Source organism: Halyomorpha halys, unplaced genomic scaffold (genome assembly GCF_000696795.3).
Source record: "Halyomorpha halys isolate HHAL.00 unplaced genomic scaffold, Hhal_1.1 Scaffold47.1, whole genome shotgun sequence".
Lineage (NCBI taxonomy): Eukaryota > Metazoa > Arthropoda > Insecta > Hemiptera > Pentatomidae > Halyomorpha > Halyomorpha halys.
This window is the reverse complement of record NW_027114806.1, coordinates 1917377-1940182: the sequence shown is the minus strand read 5'-3', so window position 1 is coordinate 1940182 and position 22806 is coordinate 1917377. Positions and strand designations below refer to the sequence as shown.

Sequence of the window (22806 nt, the reverse complement as noted above, 5' to 3'; positions counted from 1 at the left end):
AAATGATATGACTAACAGCCATTGGAGTGCCTTTGCTTCAAGAGGGAAAAAAACAACTTAAAACGAGCATAGCTATGTTATATGAATGTAAATCAGATTGTTGATTACCATTAACTTGTGTCTGCCAAACAGCATCACCAACACCCCACATTCCAGACATCCCAAAGAAAATAAGTCGGTTATCAGGGTGTGGCCTCCAGTGCAGCAAGATGATCACAAGAGCTGCATGAACTACAGCGCCCAAAGCCATAATGGGAAATCTTCCAATATACTTCATCAATGTACCAAATATCAAAGAGCATATGGCATTAACGACTCCAAAACATATCATCACATAGCCCACACTTGGAATACCAAGGGCACATGATACGTATGCCTGTGAACACAACAAAAACAAATTTAGTTCATCTTGAAAATATTTAAAAAATAAAATAAAGAAATAAATGAGTTGAGTTTTATGTTAAATATATGTAAATTAAAGAAGACTCAATTTTAACTTCTGAAAACTACCACCATTTAAGGTTTAGAAATATAAAAAAAGGTGCTTTGCTGAACAGAGTATTATTATTTGAAGGAAAAATCTCTATTTTTCTTAAAATATCACATAAAATCTTCATCTACTCATGCTTTCAAATGTTAAAAATTAGATATTGGAGAAATGAAATAATTTAAAATGAAAGGAATTCGGTAAAATTTTTTATAAGAGGAATATCTAGGGATGACAGGCAAGGGCAAACGGGGGGGGGCTCCTTAAAGGGTGGTACCAAAATGCCAAAAAAGAATTGGTAAGAAATTAGGTTTTATTTTAATTTTATTTTTTTAATATTAATTTAAAGTAGTAATTATGAAATAATATTTATAATAATCCGAGGTATAGTCGTGCAAGTTTAGTGAAATCATTTAAAATAGTAAAAATATTAACCCGTTTTGTTAATTCTTGTGATAATCTGGTAACATTGTTCTCATGTATTGAGCCGCGAAAAATTGCCATCGAGCACGGACAATGTTTTAGTTTTGCTTTAGATTCTAAAAGTTAGTGATACAAGTCTTTATGGTGGATGCGTTGTAATTTCAACTACTAATTGTTCTCTGCTAAAACTTTATTCAGGTAAGATTAATTTATGTTTATAATTTGGAAAAAGGAATGGAAACATTGTGAATTGGGAAATTCAATGGAATGAAAATAAATACTTAGTAGAAAATTATACACTTAATTGTTTAGACTGAAGCATTCGATATTATTTGATCATTGTTATGTTTATGCAGCACAATTTTATGTTAGGAGGTTCTTAATTATTTATTAGGGCCTGATTTAAAGTTTAAACGTTCCTTTACATGGAATTTAAGTGGGAAGATATGCTTTATTTCATAACTCATTTTGTATGATTATCGGATAGAGTTATACTTTATGTTGATCTCCGTTTCTATTATTCCCTTCCTAAACACGATTGTGGGATCTACTTGCCCAGTGGGTGTCAGCCGCCCGAGGCGGAGGAACATTTTGCCACCTTATTTAGGTATTTCAATGTAAAATAGAACAATCATGTTGATCGTGTATTGTACAGTTTACAAATTACCAAGTCATGAAATTAAATGGTTCAAATTTTCACAATATATTATTATACATTGTATCTTGAAATTTTGCTAGGGGCCACCCCTCCCCGTGTCCCTACTATGCTACGCCAAAGTCGAAAACAGTTTTAAATAAATTGGGCGATAAATAGACACGAAAATAGAAAAAAAAATTTAGATATATATTTAATTTTGATATAATTGTTTAGTATTTCTCTTCCTAAACTCGAATTATGTGGACTGGTAATCGAAAGCAGATTGAAACTGGCCGGTTTTGTTTAGCGTGAAAAAGTAGCCCGAAAATCTAAAACAAAATCATTAATTAATTAATAATATACTTGATTTTGGTATCCTTTTATAGGATTCCCATTCCTAAACTTGAATTGTGTGGTCTGGCAATCGGGAACCGACGGAAACTGGCGTCAAAGCAGTTTTTTTGTTACGGAAAACTGACCTAAATCAAATATGTAAAAATAAGGCTTTGTGAATCCAAAGGTTCGGTGCCGATGTCACCAATCGCTCCCTACACACATTCGTCCATTGACGCCCGTCCAAATATACTAGATCTATATTGATGCTCGGACTTTGTTATTAATGGACCGATTTACGAGGAGTTTTTTTTCTATATGTTCCATTTTACCTTGGGAAGGTTTAAAGATGATGAAGTCTCGAAATTTTAAGCAGAAAAAAGTTATGAACAAAATTAAGCGTAAGGTACAGAGTAAAGTAGGTCAAAAAAAATTTTTTTTGTTCATATTCGTTTTTAATTTCGTCTCTAAGTACCAAATACCGTTTTTCAGAGAAATTAAAAATCATAAATGTTTCACCTCGACTCATTTCAAGCATTTATTTTTCCTCTGGCGACTATTTTTCACATAACTCCTCTTCGTTTTATCCGATCCTTAAGTTAATGGAACCGTTGGAAAGCTGAATGTCTAGTATAAATGAGCAGGCCAAAGATTCGACAGCTCTCTTTTATATATATAGAGAGAGATTTAATTAGAGTATCAAATTTTTGAAATTAAAATTTATAATACTATTCTTTCAGGTCAAAAAACATGTATATTTAAACAGCTTTTAAAAAATATTTTCCAAAAAAAAGTCCAAAAAATAAAAGAATTCCGTTTGAGTCCAAAAAAATAATATTTCGGTCCAAAGCCAAACTGGCGTATCTGCGACTTTCTGAGAACATTATTTTTGAATTATAATTGCAGATATAAGTCTTATTTATAATTTCGATGTAAATCAATTGATCATTTTGTATTAGTGATGTTACACATTGTGTTTGGTCTTTTTGGTATTGTTAAGAGAATAGAACACCATGTTGAAATGGAACAAAATCCAATATATGTCTAATAGTGTATTGATTGATAGTTTTAGTTAAGTTTAGAACTAATTTATTGAAATTACTAAATGTTTTTTTTTGTAAAAATGAATTAGCCTATGAGGTAATTAGCAACATTTCTAAATGTATTGGAATGTTCTCGAAGCTATGATAAGGTGGGTATCCAGACTGTTGGTGAATGGCCTTGTGCAATAGTTCCAAGCCTTGGTCCTACTTCCCTTTCTGGCCGCCGGAAATGAAGACTTGATACAGATTTATGATAAAGTTTTACAAGTTAAATATTAAGACTGTTCAAACCCGTCACCTTCCTGTCCTCCATCCCAAAGAGGAATATCGTTATTTTCTATCAACAGAAGCGTGATTGGTTGAGCGGCGAGGGGGGAGGGGGTATTCGGATGGTTGTCGATATGGTTCTCATTTTACAGAAAGCGTTTAAGAAGAATATACCAACAAGTGATAATCTCATATGTTTTGAGTAAAAACCATATTATCATAGTAATAATAAATATAATTATAAAATATTAATTATAACAATCGAAATGAAAGGTAACCATTCTAGGGGTAGGCTGAAACGTAGGTGGGAGGATTGCGTCGACTGATCCCGTGGATTTAGGTGTAGACGGACATCATTTGATAAGTACCTGTAAACAGTAATTAGTTGTACCGGCATAGAATCTGCGGGTTTTCTTATAATAACAATAGTAATAATAAAGGCTTAGCGAACCTGAGGGTTCGATGCCGAAATCACCAATCGTTCTCTACAGATATCTGTCCAGCGACGCCCAACCAAATCCAAATAAATCTACTAAATCAGTCTTCCCGTAATCCTCCCATCTCGTTTCCGTCTAGCACTTGGATGTTTTCCCGTCGGTTCAGTTTTTATTAATATTTTAAGGATCCATTTGTCCCACGATCTTGCACGCTCATGTTATATTTATGGGGTGCAGTACTCTCAATTCAGCGCTGTAAATCGGGTTTGCTGAGCCTTTATTGTTATTTTTATTTAAAGGAAGACTGAGAGTCCAGTAATATAAAAGATTGGGCCATAAGAGATCAACTAATAGTAAAAATTTAGGAGGAATCTACAAAGAACTGTGGGTGTAAGAGCAATTTAGTTCTTGCGTCTGAGAATATTACGAGAGTCTATAATGATTTAATATAGAATTGTGAAGAGGGGTCTTAGCGGCCATAGGAAGGATCGCCATTTCTTGGTTGTACTGAGTCAGGTCTATAACGTGGGCCATATCATAGATCTCTTAGATAGGTATCAGCTCGAGCAAAGTATGCCTGTTGTAATAGCGACAAGAGATGTCAAAATCTGTTCTGATTCTCAGTAATACTGTAAGGGACTTTACATAACTCAGCTCTAGTTATTATTAAATTAGATACTTCTTTCGTAAGTGGATTGGCGTGAGGGATAGACAAGGAGGATAGAACATTGTCCGCCATGGATTGGCAGCTCATTATCCCCTCATGGGCTAATAGAACTTTCTACCCTAACAATGGCCTTATGTCTTTGCATCGATTCCGGCTCCTTTGTTTTAGCCTTGTCATAACGGTCGACAACATCGTCTGTGCCTCGTCTTAGCTCAACTTTGGTTTTTTTATTTATTTTTTTTATTAATCAACACGATTTTTAAGATGGATTGAATTTTAACACTTGAGAAAGCGAGTTGCAAGTTTTGTTTTTCGATAATATTTCTCTGAAACTCTAAATTTTGACTTATTCGCAATTATTACTGTTATATTCTCTGATGCAAGTGGTGAAGAGTCCATTTTGGGAAATTATATGAAATCTTTCTTTAGCCAATAAAATAAAAGATTTTTTTCTGAAAAAATAACAATTTTCTATCTTTATTCTGGGACAAGTCCCTTTAGAATAATATAACAGGTATTCAAAATGGGTTTTAGTGCCTTACGGTAAAATGAAAATTTAAAAAAATAAAAGTAATGAAATAGTGAATGTGATAAAATATTTGTAATAATATTAATAATAGGTAAATTGAAAAAAAAAAATGAGACATAATTATTTTTAAAAAAATTACAAAATGCTTATATCACTGCTTATTGAAGGACACCAGTAGAGAATGATACCTCTGGCTACGGTAATATCATTGGAATACGTCCAATTGAAAAATTAATCACATTTTTTTCTTTTGCGAGATATACCACAATTTAAGCAATAGTGAAATAACTACTACGTTTAAATGAATATCATAGACATTCAATAATATTTAATGATTTATAAGCAATATATATATAAAGTTTTAAATGAAAATCAGAAACATCAAACGTACAAAAAAAAAGGATAAAAAGGCAACAAAAAATAAACCGTTTAACAAATCATTAAACATTGACACAAATCGTTATGAAATAAATATCGATCAGAACAATTAATATTCCCAATTAGTCAATATTTAATAACAAAAAAATAATAATAAATATTAATAAGAAACAATGACTCGAAACATATTCATCAAAGGCTATTATATATCGTTGTAATATGAAATGGGTGTTTCAAGTTGTTGGATTGATCTTTTAGGTTTAAGTCCAAAACTAAGACGTAGATTGCGAATTTGGTTATGTCAGATCATGTAGTTTTAGCTTGGGTTTCAGTGAATGTTTTTTAGTGATTTCGTTAGGATTTTATTATTATGACGATTAAACGATCTATTCGATTCCTCATTTCTTTATTTGAATTCCTAGAACTCTTAATAATCTTACATTGAGTGAACTAATTTTATATTCCATTTAAAAAAATAAGTAAACTGTTCCTTAATACAGAATCATTTTAATTTTATTATGTTGTCATGTTTTATATAATTCTTTCCACATTTTGTTTACGGACTTTCATTTACAAAATCATACCACTAAGGTTTTGAACTTAGCTCGCACAAGTGAATTTAGTCGCATCGATTAAAATTTTATGAAATAAAATATATTACTTACTTGGGTGAAATCTGCCCCTATGAAAGCCTGTTCCATCCCTATCCATAGGGTGATAGGTATTAGAAGTTGCTGGTAGGGTTTTTTGAGGTGGTACGCAGTCGCAGAGAGAAGTTGTATACCCGAAAGCTCTCCACTGTCGGCTCGCCTCTGCTTTTCACCATACCTACAAACATAGAGTACTAATTAAATATGGCTGAGATGAAAATAAAAATGTGGGACTAAAAACATTCACTAGGATCGAATAAACACAACATAGATACAATCTAAAATGCTATTTTATTTTTATTTATTATTTTTTTTTAATGAACAAAATATATTTCCTATTGATACAGTCAGTAATTATAGAATAATACTTAATACAATATTGGATTAAAAATTAATTTTCTCAATATAAAATGCTGTATTTAGAAAATTCTTATATTTATAAATTTACTTACTATTTATTTAGTTTCGAAGGATATTGTAAATATTTCTTAAAACACACGGTGTTTTATTTTTCTAAACATTAAATTGTGATAGTTAAGAGGTACGTTATCTTTTATAATATGAAGATCAAAACCGAGAAGGAATCATTTCACAACTGAAATATTTCTGAGATTTGTATGTTGGTAACAAGTCACCTTCATATCCTCATAAGGTTTACATATTGTTCTGCTCAAAACTTGTTTTCTCAATTATTGTCGGATTATTTATCGAAAAATTCTCTATGCAGCTTAATATTTCCCTCGCTGGAGGCTGCTATTTATTTCCTATTCTCTTTTATATTACTATATATTCAAAAAAAGTTGTTCTGCTACAACCCATGAAGGATCAATACGTCTTGAGTACATACTGTATCAAGAATAACGGTAGTTTTGGTCAGAAAATACGCTTAACCGCTAGGTTCTTTCCTCAATCAAAGGGATCAAAGATCAAAGATCCCGAAGGTCGTTTCACGCTTGGTATAACAGAATAAATAATAATAAATTTATGTTCAGACAATGAGATAAGTTGCGTGAAAAACACCGAGGAAGACAAGCAGATGTGTAAGCCCAATGTGTATTATTTTGTTGTAACAATATGAGATAGTTTGCCAACCTGGCAATTAATATTCTGGTTTCGTAACGAGCCATTGTCTTCAGATTTTTCCTCTTAACTACGCTGTTTCAAAACATAAAAGTTTTCCAGGCCAGACTATTGAACTATTATTTCTTTTTGGCCCCACGTTATGTATAATGCAATACCCTAAAACTTATATTCAAATTTTTGCTAATTCGAAATTCTTCCTAAGGACGTCCTGCAGTCCTTGGACACCTATCTTTTAGACTCTTCTACTGTGGAGATGGCCCGATGCCAGAAGTGTCCCAGTGAGCAATTCGAACTGAAAGTAGCAATATCATAGGTGTAGCATCGATAAATAGGAGAAAGCTTCCCAGTCTTGTTCAGTGGCCTGCCGTAGAGCTCGCTTTGGCAAACCGAAAAAAAAAAAACAAAACTGTTTTGAAGGTTGCCTACAAATGACATGTGTAGTGTTTGTTATTTACACGATATAATTTGAATCTATTACTAATCCGGTTGCTCAGATTCTTTAAACAAATTCCTATAGTGTTTGAATATATTTATATGATTTTTTTTTATATCCCACCCTTTAACACAAAAAAATAATAATTCAATTGGCTTTAATGAACTTTAAAGTACCTTAAGTTCGTATTTTATCGACGTAGATTGAATCAGGTTGGATAGGTCATAAATTTATAATGCAGTCGGTTAAACTACAGAAAGTTGTATCCATTCAACCAACAATTATGAAGGAGAAGTGAAGTGCTTAAAGAAACTTATGGTTTTTCAAAAGTATCAGTCGTAGGATACTTTTCAAAAATAGTAACACAAATTAGTAAAGTTTATTTTTAAATTAGATTTTTTTTTGTTTTTTAATAAAGCATTTTTTAATTATTTTTTCAATAATTATTTTGTGTTGTATAAATAATGTGAATGAACACTTATTATTCTTCAATAAAATAAATATAATAAAAAAGTATATATATTTGCTTTGACATGTATGATGATAGAATACCTATGCAAAAAACATTTTTTAAAGTAATTGAAATTAACAAAAACTGTGGATTCCATGTGCATGTATTGAATTCTATCAAGACAAATTAAACATCAGTAATACTTTTTTTAAATATAATTAACCCACAATTAGTAGATCTTTCCGTGATAACGTAGATAGAAGTCTTTTCAGTCCAGCAAAAAGGTTTTTCCAGAAATTTCTTGCAATTTATATAAAAATCCGTTTGATGAATCATTCAATGAAAATTTTATAACCGTCATTATTACTCGAAGTAAGTTTATATATATTATATATAATATCATGTCATAAATAATTCCAATTCAAATAAAAATAAATATAAATAATGATAATCTAATTGATATGAACTTATAAGATTTAAGTACATGTCGTTAAAGTTAAATTGAGGCCTTTTTTTTTATATTAATAACTGTGATTTTTCTAGTCGTATTTCCTGAACTCTTAACACTAGATATTATTTGACAGGTTTTTTTTTTTCTTTTTTTTTTTTTTTTTTTTTTTTTGAACTTAAAATTGCTTGTGGTTCAGTTGTATTGTTAACATTCTTGTTTGAGACCTTACATATAATCCTGGCGGTTTCGTGAAGGTATGCAGGCACAATCCCAGAGCACGTTCGATAGAGAGATGTAAAAATAGTTTTATCATCCCCAAAGTTTGTTCGAAAAATAATGTAGTAATTTAGATTTCATTAAGATTTTTGAACTTTGAAAAAATAGAACCTTTAACTGACAATTTTTTTTTAAACCTAATTAATACATCGAAATTTCTCAAACGGGAGTAAATGATTATAAAAAAAAAAGAAGGAAGATAAATAAATTTAATTTGTTTTTGAACCTTAACCCAGTCTCCACAAAAAGCTCGAATTTCTTTTAATATCCAATTCATTTGTAAATCTCTTAATTAATAATTGAAACCACCTCAGAAATAATTTTATTTTATTCATTTATATCAAGGACGTTGAAAACATTTAGATTATTAAGTAGGACAGGAATATTGATGAAGGAACGGTTCCGAAAGCCCAAGGAACTGACGTCAAGATGTCTGATTGGATGTAACAGAGTAATTGTTATTTATTTCTCTAATCTACACTAATATTTATAATTTCGGCATTTATTTTTATAAAGTAATATTACGCTATAATTGGAGCATGTGAATGATTTTACATCAGACGGTACAACGTGTTTGTAAAATAATAAGAAAGCTGAATAGACCCTGTTAAAATATAAGAAGATACATTTTTATCACAGTAGATAATATCAATGAAGGATTCCAACACTAATTTTGAGTTTGAAGCCGTTTTTTCATATGTTTAATCCTAATTTTTGTCAAATTACTAAATTACATATTGAGATTCGAACTCGTATGTACAGGCGAAAGTGAAGCATAAACGCGCTGAATGTGTCGTTACCAACTACTTCACAGCACAAAAAATCAAATCTGAAAAAAGTAGATATTTTTATATACAAGTCTAGTATGTAATTATTTAAATCTCGGTTGAAAAATAAATTTTTACTTCTATAAGATTTTAAACTCATTTATGTGTACTAACGTAAGTTATGGGATATTTGGGTTTTGGTTATTAATACATTTACTATTAATTTTAAGGTAGGAGTCTATCAATTTTTTTCTTCCCCGATTCACTTCTCACATAAATCTTAGATAAAGAGCTTGTTTGACAATCAACAATAGTTGAAACCTATTGCTATATAGTTGAAACCTATTGCTGTTTTTCTTGAATGCAGTTATGACCATCTTCTAATTCAAATACGATTATCATCTATAAATAATAATCTTTGGAAAAGGTTTATATGAGGCATGAAAAATGACTTCATTAGTTATCGAAGAGGATTCTTAGGAAAAATTTCAGATCGCAGTAGTTTTAGTATTCAATGGTAGAAAAAAACCAACGTGAGCTGAAAAAAATCTAAATACCAAAAAAAAGACTAGAAACATGGGGTGGGAGTGGTTGAGCCAAAAAGGATGGTGCGGTACGTGGAGATTGGAATCCCAAAATGGAAGCGAACAAGAAGCCAACCGCTGGAAGGGTTCAAATAAAAGGATCTGTGGTGGCCTTGCTGGAATCGTTAAAGCAAAGTCGTTAGGGCATCTCCCATCGTTAACTGGTTCATTATCACCTAGGCTATCAGCTTTGGTGGTTAATAACAGCGTTTAGCACCCACTCCTTGGCGGAAAAACTGACTCTAGTGTTCCAACTATTTGCCGGGAAATGTCGGGCTTGATTCATGATTTAATTATACCTGAGATCCGCGATCTCGTCCGTGGCGCACTTCTTTTGTTCACTAGAACTGATAACATGAATGGACGTCGTGCGAAATTCATTTTTTAGTTTATCTGCAAAGCTTGGCGTAACCAGAACATTTTGATTTGGATTAGACGTCTTTTTTACTTAATATTGTCGGTGCAATGTAAAATTATCATATAAATACAAACAAAATTGGCGGCTAACCAGCCACCTGCTTAGTTCATTAATTAGATTTTGCATTAAGGTTAGTAACAGTATACCTGTGGGAGAACTCTCACATTAGATGTTTATCCTCCTCCCTAATACATTCGAATTATAAACGATATTAAGGAAACATGTTTATTTGTTTCCACTCATATTTTAGAGAAAACCCGTTCAACAGTCACCAATAAGTAACATTTTACTTTAGTTTAAACAAGACTTACCTATCCGTTAACTTATACTGACCCAGTATTGTCCTCTGAGAGCTGATAGCTGGACTCAAATCCGAACAGATATTTGCAGTCAAGCACAACCCTCTATGCAATCTTGAAATCCATGATTCTATCTAAACTTTAGGGACGGACCTAAGCCGCAGCCAGAATTAAAAAAGTAAATCTGGTAGACATGGCCCGTAGGTTTGTGGGCAACACCGATCTAAACGTCTGCCACTTGAATTGAGCAACCAAAATGAATTCACGAGTACCAAAAAAGGGATCTATACTGAATAATAAATAACAACATAACGAACACATTCAATGACAACATTAATGTTCTTTTAATATATTTTTTGAAAATATGTAATAATAGTTTCTGTTATTTTGATAAATAAAATTTTCAAATTCCTTTGTTAAACTAAACCTTACATTAAAATCGTAATGGATGAAGTTGGACTCAAGAAAGTTTAGAGTGAGTGCTAAGTCAGCTATAAACGGCAATGGGGTGGTACTGGTAGGATATTACTTGAGGTAGGTCTATCTATCTCTTACAGAAAAAAACGGTATTTTGAATATTGTAAATTATTACTTATTTATGGTTTTAAGATTTCATTTTTTATTTGATTTTAATTGGAAATTTATCAACTTTTATTAAGCAGCTTAAGGGTCATGAGATGCCCCCCACTAGGCATTCTCTGGTACTAATTTAAATTCTGCAATAATTCACAGCTGCGGTTCCTTTAGGTTGATTAACAGTTCTTGTAAGGTACAACACTATAGGACTACAAGACTCTCACCAATAGTCTTCAGGTGTTAAATTGATGGGAAAGGAATGTACAACCAAGAGGATATTTCACTAACGACATCAGGCCATCTGTTCTGTTCCTAACTGCGTGTAACGGGAGAGACGGTTGGAATAAACCCTCCGAATCTGCAGTATATCACTTTAACTTTATGCAGGGAAAGTAAGTTATGTTTTGTTCGGTACACATGAAGATTTATGTTGATGATTGGTAATCTATAATTGATATACATCAAGTATAAGGTGGATCGCGTTGGCAGAATAATTATTTTGGCAATCATTCTATATAACTAAATATTTGAAGGTGATCAGATTTATCGAAACTCTCCAAGGAATTCCTACAGGAGTTGAAACCAATGTGCCTTGTGAAAAGGACTTGAGATTTTTTAATAAGTAGTTACATGAGACTTTTCAAGGCTTCAACATTGCGCACTTTTATTCAGTCAATTACGCAAGAACACTCGAAACTCTCATCCATGCAGCTATAATTCTCTGAAATAAGACTAAGTTTTTATGTAACTAACTAGAAATTTTAAAAAAATAACTCGGAATAAAGGAGGGGAAGATATGAATTGATAAAAAAATATTCGTAATGGAAAAGTCATGGGAAATATGATACATATCTACTGCAAAACATTTGCAATGTTTTTATTTTATTTTTGACACATTTGTATTGGTTTTACATTGCATACGTCGCTGAAATTACGGAATCGACATTTATAACGAAAGAATAGACTATATTTGCTTTGTTGCGAGTCCATTAAAGGGTGAATGCGAAAAAAAAGAAAGCTAATGTGAACGTCTGGCGTTGGGGTTGGTGAATAGATGAATGCGATTCTTATATGAGATTTCTAACAGATGAAAGATACAAGGGGTCGTTGGCACAGGGTACCTAACCAAGGGCAAAGTCTTACCAGCTCCATTCCTCTCCAATACGTACAACTCATTTCAACAGCATCTTAGAAATTTAGTTTTGAAAAGAAAAAGTATTGCAAAACATAATCAAATAATTGAACTGTCCCAGAAAAACAAAAGATACCTCAGCGCAAGCAGCACCTTTCTAATCCTATCAAATATCAAACCTAAAAATCAATATGAAGAATTATTCAGTAAATTTGTATTTTCTGGTTTATCCATTCAATATTAATTTTCTAATGGTTTTTTTTTTCTTCGTTGGAAATGCCTCTTCTCATTGTAAATTTTAAAATATAGTGCGCTGAAGAATAAGTAGATGAGGTTACATACAAAATTTTATTATGAAACTTAATTCACCGTAAGACTTCATTATTTTCATTTACATAATATTTACTCGAACTGATTACAGTGGCTGATTCATTCAGAGCTATAGAATTTAATCTTTTATAACACCAACCCAATTCACTTACAAATTTTCAACCCTTCAATTGAGTTTAGAGAGGCCTTGAGGTGCGCAGGACATTAAAAACAGTGAACATTCCGATATTTTAACATAAATTCACCTCACTTCTTTCTTAATTCTACCTCGAAATCCTTCGGGTTACTGGACGCATGAACCTCTTCCGATGATTTTTGTTACAGAGTACAAGTCTGTTATTTTGATGTAGCTACATCTATTTGGAGCTTCTTCAACTCTAACTGAAACGAAATAAACCTGCAGGTTGCGCACTAAACGCAAGATGTAAGATTTTGTAAAGGAATAATGTAAATCTCAGTTGAAAAAGAACATAAATTTCAATGGATCATCCTTGACATCGTTTATAATAATATTTAAAAAAGCGTTACGGACTAAAAATAACGAAAGTAACTAAACAATAAAAAAAAAAAAATTGTTTAAGACAGTAGTTAGTAAGGGTTTTTTTTTCAACAACCTTGGCCTTGTCCTATGTGGCCAGTGAAAATGCGGAAAATCTCATCTGTCTTGGCTTCGCACCAGCTCTTGCGAAACTGCCCCACCTGATAAAGTTGGACATGGCTTCCTAATTCTTTAAGATTCGAAAGAAAAAGTTGATAAGCATTTTTCCGACTTAGCATTTATCTCGAATACCAAGAATCTTATGTAAAGATGGATTTGCATGATTGTGGGATTAAAATAAATAATTTTGGCCGCCAAAAAAAAAAATATTCTATTAAGTAGAATTTAAAATGGTTTTAAATGTTGCTATTCAATTAACTGTTGTTCGAAGAAAGTACCTTTGTTACCATAAAGAGGAGAATATTCAAGAAAACTTGACTATGGACGAAAAATTGTTACAACCCAAAGGGATGATCGCTTTGTACTATTGGATAAATTAAGTAATCGTCATTCTACTTCCATTATGGTTTTTTTTTTTTTTTATAATTTATTTATTGTTATTTACAACTGTATACATATATAAACATCAAGTAAATTTACTGTAAGTGATATTATGACATGATACAAACACGTGGAGAATCTACCCATTGATAGAACTCCGAAATCATTTCTAAAGGAGAAGATCTTGAGGCCATCTTCTTTTCAGACGCCTAAGAGGATTGTTAGGTAGTGAAAGAGAAGCCAGGCTAGAAACGATTTGGTTTGGGTGGTTGGTTAGTTATGGTTATGGTTAGACATCAACTTAGTTTGAGAATTGAATGTTTATTTGCGTACAGTAAGGTAAATAATTCTGATACTGGCTAAGAGGACGAAGGCCCGCACATGGATCATCTTTTTTTCCAAACAATACATTAACCCGACGGTTTAGCATTTGGTAAAAGTTCCTTTCTAGACGAATCACGGTTTTGTCGGCGGTGAGCTGAAGGCCGGTAGACAGTTTGAAGGATTATTGACCGGTATATGGGTACATTCACGATGAATATTCACGAAGGAGCTGTGGTGGAATAGGAGTTATGATTTTGGTTGAGATTAATTGGGATCAGAATAGATGAAACTTTATGGAGGGGTTTCTAATAGCTGCTGGCTCCTTGGGGGACATCATTTGGAAGCTATTGTACATTTCATACCGTATAATAAAGAAAAAAATTGTTTAAGCTCGACAAAAACGACCTCTTACAGCAAATATTATTTTCCGATATCCGGATAACACTTCAATCTAATGTTTAGAGTAGCATTTAGTCCAGATTTAAACGCTTTTATACGAGGTAAGTTGCCCATCTATCTCTTAAGATGGCTGCTTTAAGAATGGGCTTTATAAACTAAGAATCGTACTGAAGAAAGAATACCCTAATATTTCTCAGGATATATTCAACATTTATCCAAAATATTAGTAGGTCTCGATATGTTGGATGAAACATATGTTCCTTTGCCAGCTTCAAAGATTTGGGATCAGCCTAAACAACAATAGGCTTTGAACTATTGAAGACGCGTGAGGTTAACGCCATCACGTTGTTTCGATTCTTAACTGATTGGCAGTGGAATCGGGAAAAGAATTTTGATGCCCATTATCGCGGAAGTGTCCTTGTACAAATGAGCCAACTGGGAATCTCTTGAGGATTCGGCGACCATGATCATGGTACTAATGAAATCTTACGAACTAATTCGATTTCGTTTATACCTAGTAGGACATAACTAATATTCCAATGTAAATATTCTTTGCTATAATCTTTACCTGGTTGGATTTCTTGATCGTGATTAAAAGTTTAGAATTGAGGTTTGTTTCTTGAAATAAAAAAATATTCATAAGTTCAGCATGAATATTTTTTTTTTCTCATTACCAAAAATAGGGAAACTTTATCTAACGTAATTAAATTGGAAATGAAAATTTTTTGTCTTGAGATAAGAAAATTTTCTATTTAGATTTTATCAAGCTCCGTACACTATTTTCGCTTAAGTATGTATACAACTATTTTCCTGAGCCTATTCATATTTTCCGATTCGGCCCGAATTCCTAGGAAAGTAGGAGATTAGTGTAAAATGAGTCAATTTCCCAATAACTCCTCTCCAGATACATCCAACAACGGTAGATGTTATTTTCAAACAACAAATGAAAAAAAAAATACCTTGAAATATAACTAATTACGTATTCAATAACATTTTCCAGAAAATTCAATTTTAACAGAAACAAAAAATAAGTGGTTGTATATAAAGAAAGATGAAAACTGTGAGGAAGCCAGACTAATCTTTGTACTTTATAGAGAATATACTAACCTAATAAATAGTGCTGTCCGCTATGAATTGGTGTTGTTTTTTTTTCTTAAAATAAAACTTGAAGAACATTATGTAAGAGTAATGGAATGTTATCTTTGCACAAAACACGGAAAAGATTGCGTAGCCGAAACAGGAATACACCTACCCATGAAGATAGGCCAAACTATAAGTTAATATCTGCGCCTGCTCTATCTTTATTCCACTGTATAATATAAGGAACAGCAACGTGACTGGAATGTAATAATACCTGTATCTTATGGTGATGGTGTAAAATATGCGAATTTATTTTCTGAATTATGTAAAAATATAAATTATTGTGGTTACACAAGAGAATTCAGTGCGCCCATTGTTCCATTCTGATTCAGAAATTTTCTTTCATACTACTCCCGTGGCTAATTGATCACATTTAAAAACAAATAAAATAGGAAAAGGACTGATTTGTTTCCCAACTCTGAAAATAATAAAAGTCTATAGTGAAAAAATAGTGAAGACCCATTTTTGGTTTGAATTGACATTTCAGCGGCATCTGTTGGTCAGTGAATTGGAATAACGCTCCCAAACGAAGAGGAGAAATCGATTATTGACTGCAATTGTAATTAGTTAGGTCGAGGCGTTTTCGTAGATTATCCTCCTCTAGGGCGGGGGCCGACATCTGCATCGTAGAAACAATGTAATTGAAAGAAAATAATAAAGGAAGATTCATGAATGAAACGTTTTTGTAACTATTTTATTAATTAATTTATTTTATTAAATTATTGAGGTAACGCACATTCATGTAATTTTTCTGGAGAACAATGAATATTGGATTAATCCTGTACTCTTTGTAAGAGCCAAGTAAAACAAAATAGCTGTAATCCTTAGTGTAGTGTCGAATTTAGTGTAGTTTTCAAATTTATAAAATAATTTGAATAAATCATTGTATAAATTACCGATAAAATGAAGTAGAGTGCTAAGAATGATAAAAGCGAGATTTTTCTATGTTTTACAGGTAGGAACTCGGATTTGGTATCCTACTTCCTAATAGTTAAAATAAAACGAGGAATTAGAGTCAAAATGACAATTTATTAGTTGCGTTTTCCTTAGTCCCGCGCCGATTAACTCGTTTTTCCTCATTTCTCAATTTTTTGAAAAACGATTTGAACTGTTTAACTCATTAAAAGAAACAATGAAATTTCCCATTTCCCTCTGTGTCCTTTATTTTGGTTCCACTGAAAATGTTTTTTGAAAAAACGGACAGCAGCGGAACGATGATTCACCCATGCCCCCGAGTAACGTTGACGGCATTTCAACGCTTCTTGAGGTTTATTGTTGTTTAAGCAGGTTACTGGGTTTAAACTGATTCTTTAATGGTCTTTAACCATACATATTATAAATCGGAAATAACTTATAACGTTGTCATGGAAATTAGATTTAAGTTTTACTAAACATTTGAAAAAAAAAAAATGTTACATCATCGTTTTGTCACTGGACCCTTCAATTTCGTGAGATTGGCCATTATGACTGACAAACCCAAAAAGACACGTACTAGATTATTGCTTAGTGATGATGTATGATGTAGGAAATTTAAACTTCCCAATGGCAATGTCCTTCGACGACACGTGTCGAACCAGGCGAACTCACTAACGAGATCAGATCAGTTCAGAGACATCATATGCTAGAACACGATCCTATGGAAATGAGCGGAACTCCAGTCTTGCCAAAAAGAGAACAGCAATCCATTACTAAGGCTGGACTACTTTTCACTTAACGAGTCTTGACGTCCCTATCGGAAGGATCTCAGCCTCCCAATGAGTTCTTAAGTTCTGCCAATATTTTTAAGGTTAAATAACCAGTAGCAAACCAAACAATATCTGTTGTGATGCTTCCTCTTTTGTTGTTTTTCTTATTTCTATAGAAGTAAGAGTTTATTGAGCAGTTAAATAATATAACTAACTTAGAGAAAATATTCCAGTTAATTGTTTTTGCGTTAATGTGAAAGGTTCTGGATGTGGCTTCATCCAATCCAGAGGGAATTACTGAGATGTAATGTTGTAAAAAATGACTGACGCTTTGTACTACAGAATGACTAAACCGGCATAATGTATACATCCATTTTAGAATAAAAATCAAGATGGTTGGAGATTCTAAATCTTCACACCATTATCTAAGAGGTTCCAGTTAGAGTGCTGTGCAATACCTGCCCATGAATAATCAAGGTGATCAATTTTTTTTTTATTATTATTTTATAACAAAAATGTTGTTCTATGACTTGTACTTGTCCGTTGAGACAGTTCGTCTGTCTTGAGGAAAACCTCCTATATTCACAGGTATATTTCGCTAAATTTGTTGTGTCCATCGATACGCTGCAAAACTTGTATCCACTGTTATGCTGCAAAGCTCATATTATCCAATTTTTTAATTTTAGTTTCATATATATTCTTAAACATTTAAATCAATTTTTATTACGATGACTAGATGCAATAAAGATCAATTTCCATCTTTAGTGGTAAGAATTTTATGGTTATAGAATTTTTAGTTATTTTTCAATTGTTGTAAAATTGTGTATCAAAGATCAAATTTTTACAGTGAAAACAAACAATGTTCTCATTATACTGTTAAAAATGTTTTTTATTACACAATATATGTCTAGCCTCATTTCTAAAAATGTTCAATTTGTTTTTTAACATGTATTTTTCTTCGACGTGGATTTGTTTCAAGACGCATGTTTAATACCCACGGTTTTAAACCACGTAATTTTGGAATATCTATCTATCTATATGTAGGTTCTATTAGAATCAAGGAAATTTTAATTTTTAACCGTGATATTTAATATTAAGGAACTATGATTACTATGAATGTTCGAGTGGCATTAAAAAAATAAAAGTAATAATAATAACAAATCTTAGTTATTATATAAAATTATTTGACGCGATATATTCGGTTAAATTTTACAATTTAAACAATCGATTTCGTTTGACAGGGAGGGGATCGTAATGACGCCTTCCCAGAAACTTTCTACGTTGACCTCTTTTATACTAGGTTTCGCGAATGTATATGTTAAGAATTTAAAACTGAAAATATCAGTTTTTAATTTTAATCGCCATACTAATTAATTTAATATTTCTTTAATAGATTTGAGAAATTTAAGTTTGCGTAACAGAACGACTAATTTTAAATATATAAAGATCAATATAATATAGACGCATATATGAAGATAATGGGGTAAGAATATCGAGAAGTTTAAAGATACCTTGGATCTTAGTTGTTCAATATGCAAATTAAAGGTTTCTCTCTGAGATAATGTACACCCTCGATGTATAAGCAGTTTATGATGACATGTACTCAATACTGATAATATAGGCATTGGTAATGGTATTGTTGGTCAAAGATGAGAGATCTATTGAGTGGAATACAACGTTAATGCAAACTGTTAGAACTGTTCTGATAAAATAAAGTTTATTGTTATAGTCTTTCTGCTGAGGCCGATAACTTACCTACTAGCTATACTATGCCACAGTACTGAAAATTTTATTTAAACTTTAAACTTTTTTAAAGTCTTTTGACTACTACATACAATTCAAATGAAAATGAGTCTAAACGTTACGGATGACTATGAGTTAATTTCTATTAGTTAGCAATATTAATCCTCGGATATGAAGCATTTAGTCATGTTTTGAATTTTCGGCGTTAGAATTAAAAAAGCCATTTTGAAATTCGATATGGTACAAAAAATTCTTGCAGTACTGAAGGACGGTGCTAGTAGGCTAGTCATTCTTGCAGGTATCAATGGTAGTTTCGTTTCCATAATCTCTTCAATATTTTGCATACCGTGCCTCAGCGGAAAGACTACAGTTTTAGAATGATTTTGATATATGATCATAATTTTGGTGATATTGATGCAAGGGGAAATACATTTGAAAGTGTAGAGGGATTTATATGAGAATTATCTAAGCTTCACGGTATAGTAAATAAATTGAAAAGGAACTAACTGAGGGACGAATTACTTAAAAATTCATTGCTTAGCTGAGGGTTTAACTTAGTTTAAACATCCGAGGGATAGGCTGAGGCGTAAATGGGAGGATTGTGTTAAGTCTGATCTTATGGGATTGGGTTAGTGAAAGAAGTTAAGTTGGCAACTATTGATATTGTTAGCATCGAACCCCCAGGTTTGCTAATCCCATTATTATTGTTATCCGAGATGTTGGTTCAAGATTTATTTAGGGTCATGGTCCTTAATACTGGCGAGTGCCAGCAGAAGCTAACCCTTCGTTAGCGAGGGGCCTTCCATACTCATCAGTCGAGCAAATACTTTACTCTCCTGGAAATTATTTATAGTACAGTTTTTGTGTTGTAGCTTTGGGATTGCTAAAAATTTGAATTTTTAATCTTTGTTTCTACCTGCTTATTGATGGATAAACAAATATAATTAAATAGAAGTTTATTAGTATGTACCTGTGGATTTCTCCTGCGCAAGCCGCTAAGCGGGCTTATTCCTCCTTTTCTTCTTTAACACAAAGAATAATCGTACGAGAATTGGAAATGAAGATAACATATCCAGTTGTAAACAAGATCATTTTCGAATTAAAAGTATTTAGGAATCTAAAAATGTTAGAACATAAACGATGGAGGTGTAAATAGATAACATTAACCCTATCCAGGAATGATTTTTTATACAAATAAGCGTCCTTCAGCCTCGATATTTTTACTATGACATATCATTAAATAGGTGGAAGACCAATAAAATGAAAGGATGCCATAGTTATCCACGTAGTAAATCGCAGTTCTTCGAAAAAAAAATTGTTGAAGCTCAGATTAGGACATTGGTGTGGGATTGAGGATCGGGGTTGAAGAGGACCGCTAGCAGAAGAGACAAAGGAGCAAATGACCATTGTTCGCTCTTGGTTTTCCGGCTGTAGTTTCCTGCCTAACGTCGGCTAAATATTATTTTCCCAACTTCCTGAACCCATTTGTTGACCTCGCTCAAGGCTTCTGTCAGTTACACAACTAGCAACGTACCCCGCGTCAACAGATGTTATGTTGGACAAAACAAACTCCTGCACAATGGTTCGAATGTATACGGATTGGATTTTTTTATCAATGTTATTATTCCAGACTGCTCTTAAGGTTACCCTCTAGTAAACATCCAATCGTGTTTCCATTAAAAGGCTGGAAAAAATTAAAAATTGAACCATCAGTGGACCATTCCTTCTCCCGATTCGGGCAAATATCCGATTACGTCATCTTCCTGGTAAGTTTTTTAAATCAAGTTGCTTAACAGAGCATATTTACTTTTTAAAACCTTTCAACTAAAACTCATAAAAGTTATGACACGTCCTCATAATACGAGTTGTAGAACTCTTACGTGGCCCAGTCCCAAGCCACTCGCGACCAACCTGTGGTCCACGAACCACAGATTGAGAACCACTCTTCTATACCCTGCACCATCCGAATATTTAAAAAGAGCTGATGAAATAGTTAAATTCAAGTTATTATTTTTACAAACAGCCGAAGATCTTTTTCTCTGGTTTACGTTGGCTGTTGGCATGATTTATGTAAGTGTTTATTTATATTATTTAATGTCTATAGAGAGTGCTTTAATAAAGCCAAACTTGTTGTAAAATTACAAGTAGATTACACTTTATTTTATAATGGTTTATTTAATATAATTGGGCAATGAAATTGATACCAACTATGGCAGTTCCAGACGTTTTCTTTAACCAAAACGTTCCCTAGCCTAAGCTTGATGACGTAGTCATTACGATGAATACAACCAATACTTTGGACGATCACCTCACTCTTCTAAATCAAAAAACTTCCTTAAAAAGTCGTGCCAGCCTTCCAGTCTGAGAGGCTACCTCCCATCGAAGGTTAATTATTTCCAATCATCGTTCCCTATTATGGTATTCCTCTTATCTGTTCAAGTAATAAATAGGAAACATAAGGAAAATATACCTACAATTTTTAAAACAATGAAGGTACATCTTTATGTTTATCCAATTATATTAAGTTTATGGGACGAACTGTGTGCTGATAAATAGATTTTTATATGCATAAGCGTAAAATAGTCAACGTAACCTAATAAAGGATAAGATTTACACTAATCCGTGACTTTTCTCCAACACTCAGCCGAATCGATGTATTAGATGTTTGCGAATGCGTGATTGAAATTTGATAAAATTATATGCAAAACTCTTAGTAAAATCCAGCCTTGAAAATATCATCGGTTTAACGGTAGTCCGTTATATGAAGCAAATTTGTTCTTTGATGTCTAAAAGGTAAAATATAAGTATAAGTTATCTTCACCTATGCTTTGGGCATAGTTTTCCTCACTGCCTACATGAATACCAAGTTTCCTACCTTCGGCAGTGATATAGAAAAAAGTTAATGAAGGAATATGAAGTGTTACATATGACGTATAGGAATAAGTTCAATAATAGAAAATCGAGCAATCCTTATTTAAATAATAATAAAAATATTTATTCAAAAACAATATTTTTAGGGTTTACTATGTTAACAGTGCTTCTATTTAATAGGTAATAAAAAAAAAAATTTAAATATAGAAAATACTCCTGGAAACCAAAAAATCATTCAGCGCAGAGATATAAACCAGTTAGGTCTTGCAGAAAACCCAAATACTTATGATTTTTATTCATGTTGTTTAGCGCTATCAGTAAAAAGACTATGTAACATTATCGTTACATTGATACTTTCTTGGCCGATCGGTAACAAGCTGACAGTTACATTAATTGCTCTTTCAAAGATTATTAATGAAAATGACAAAACAGAGAACCGAATAGGCCTCATATTGATAGGCTGGCGACATCTTACATCCCCTTTGAACCCGGCTTACGAGAAAGTAGCCGGACAAAGCACCTTTCTATCATTATTATTCTCAAACAATAGGCGCATTGTACATCTCTCGCTTACATCATTTTTTTTTTAAAATATTTTCACCTCCTTAAGAACCAAACATCAATCACTAGAGGAAATCGACGTACGAAGATGAGGACATTATGTGCGAGCGAAGGCTCAATAGGCGACGCTTTCACGAAACCATATCGTACCAGATCCATTAATTATAGATTTAATGCGATTTTGTTTTATATTAACTTGTTCTTGTGTGGTAGTTTGGTAGCTGCTGTGTCAAATTCTGTTTTTTGACTTCGAGCGTTGAGATCTCTTCGCCATACATACCTTTAACATACCGCTGTATTTCTAAACCTGTTGCTAACTTTTCATTTCAAGATTCTCATTTCGATTGCCGTGAACTAGCGAACTCTTATAACGAAAACTTTTATAATAAAGTA

General features: G+C 32.5%; 1 protein-coding gene across 4 annotated transcripts in view; it reads right to left on the bottom strand.

The window, feature by feature from the left end:
• LOC106689715 (UNC93-like protein) overlaps positions 1-22806 on the bottom strand; it is a 230167-nt gene that overhangs the window by 2141 nt on the left and 205220 nt on the right. For all 4 annotated transcript variants that reach the window (XM_014434865.3, XM_067051915.1, XM_067051916.1 and 1 more), the window contains 2 exons: positions 5867-6029; positions 109-376 (listed from right to left, as the gene is read on the bottom strand). In XM_014434865.3, coding sequence (XP_014290351.1) covers positions 109-376; positions 5867-6029 — 431 coding nt within the window. The remainder of the gene's footprint in view (positions 1-108; positions 377-5866; positions 6030-22806) is intronic.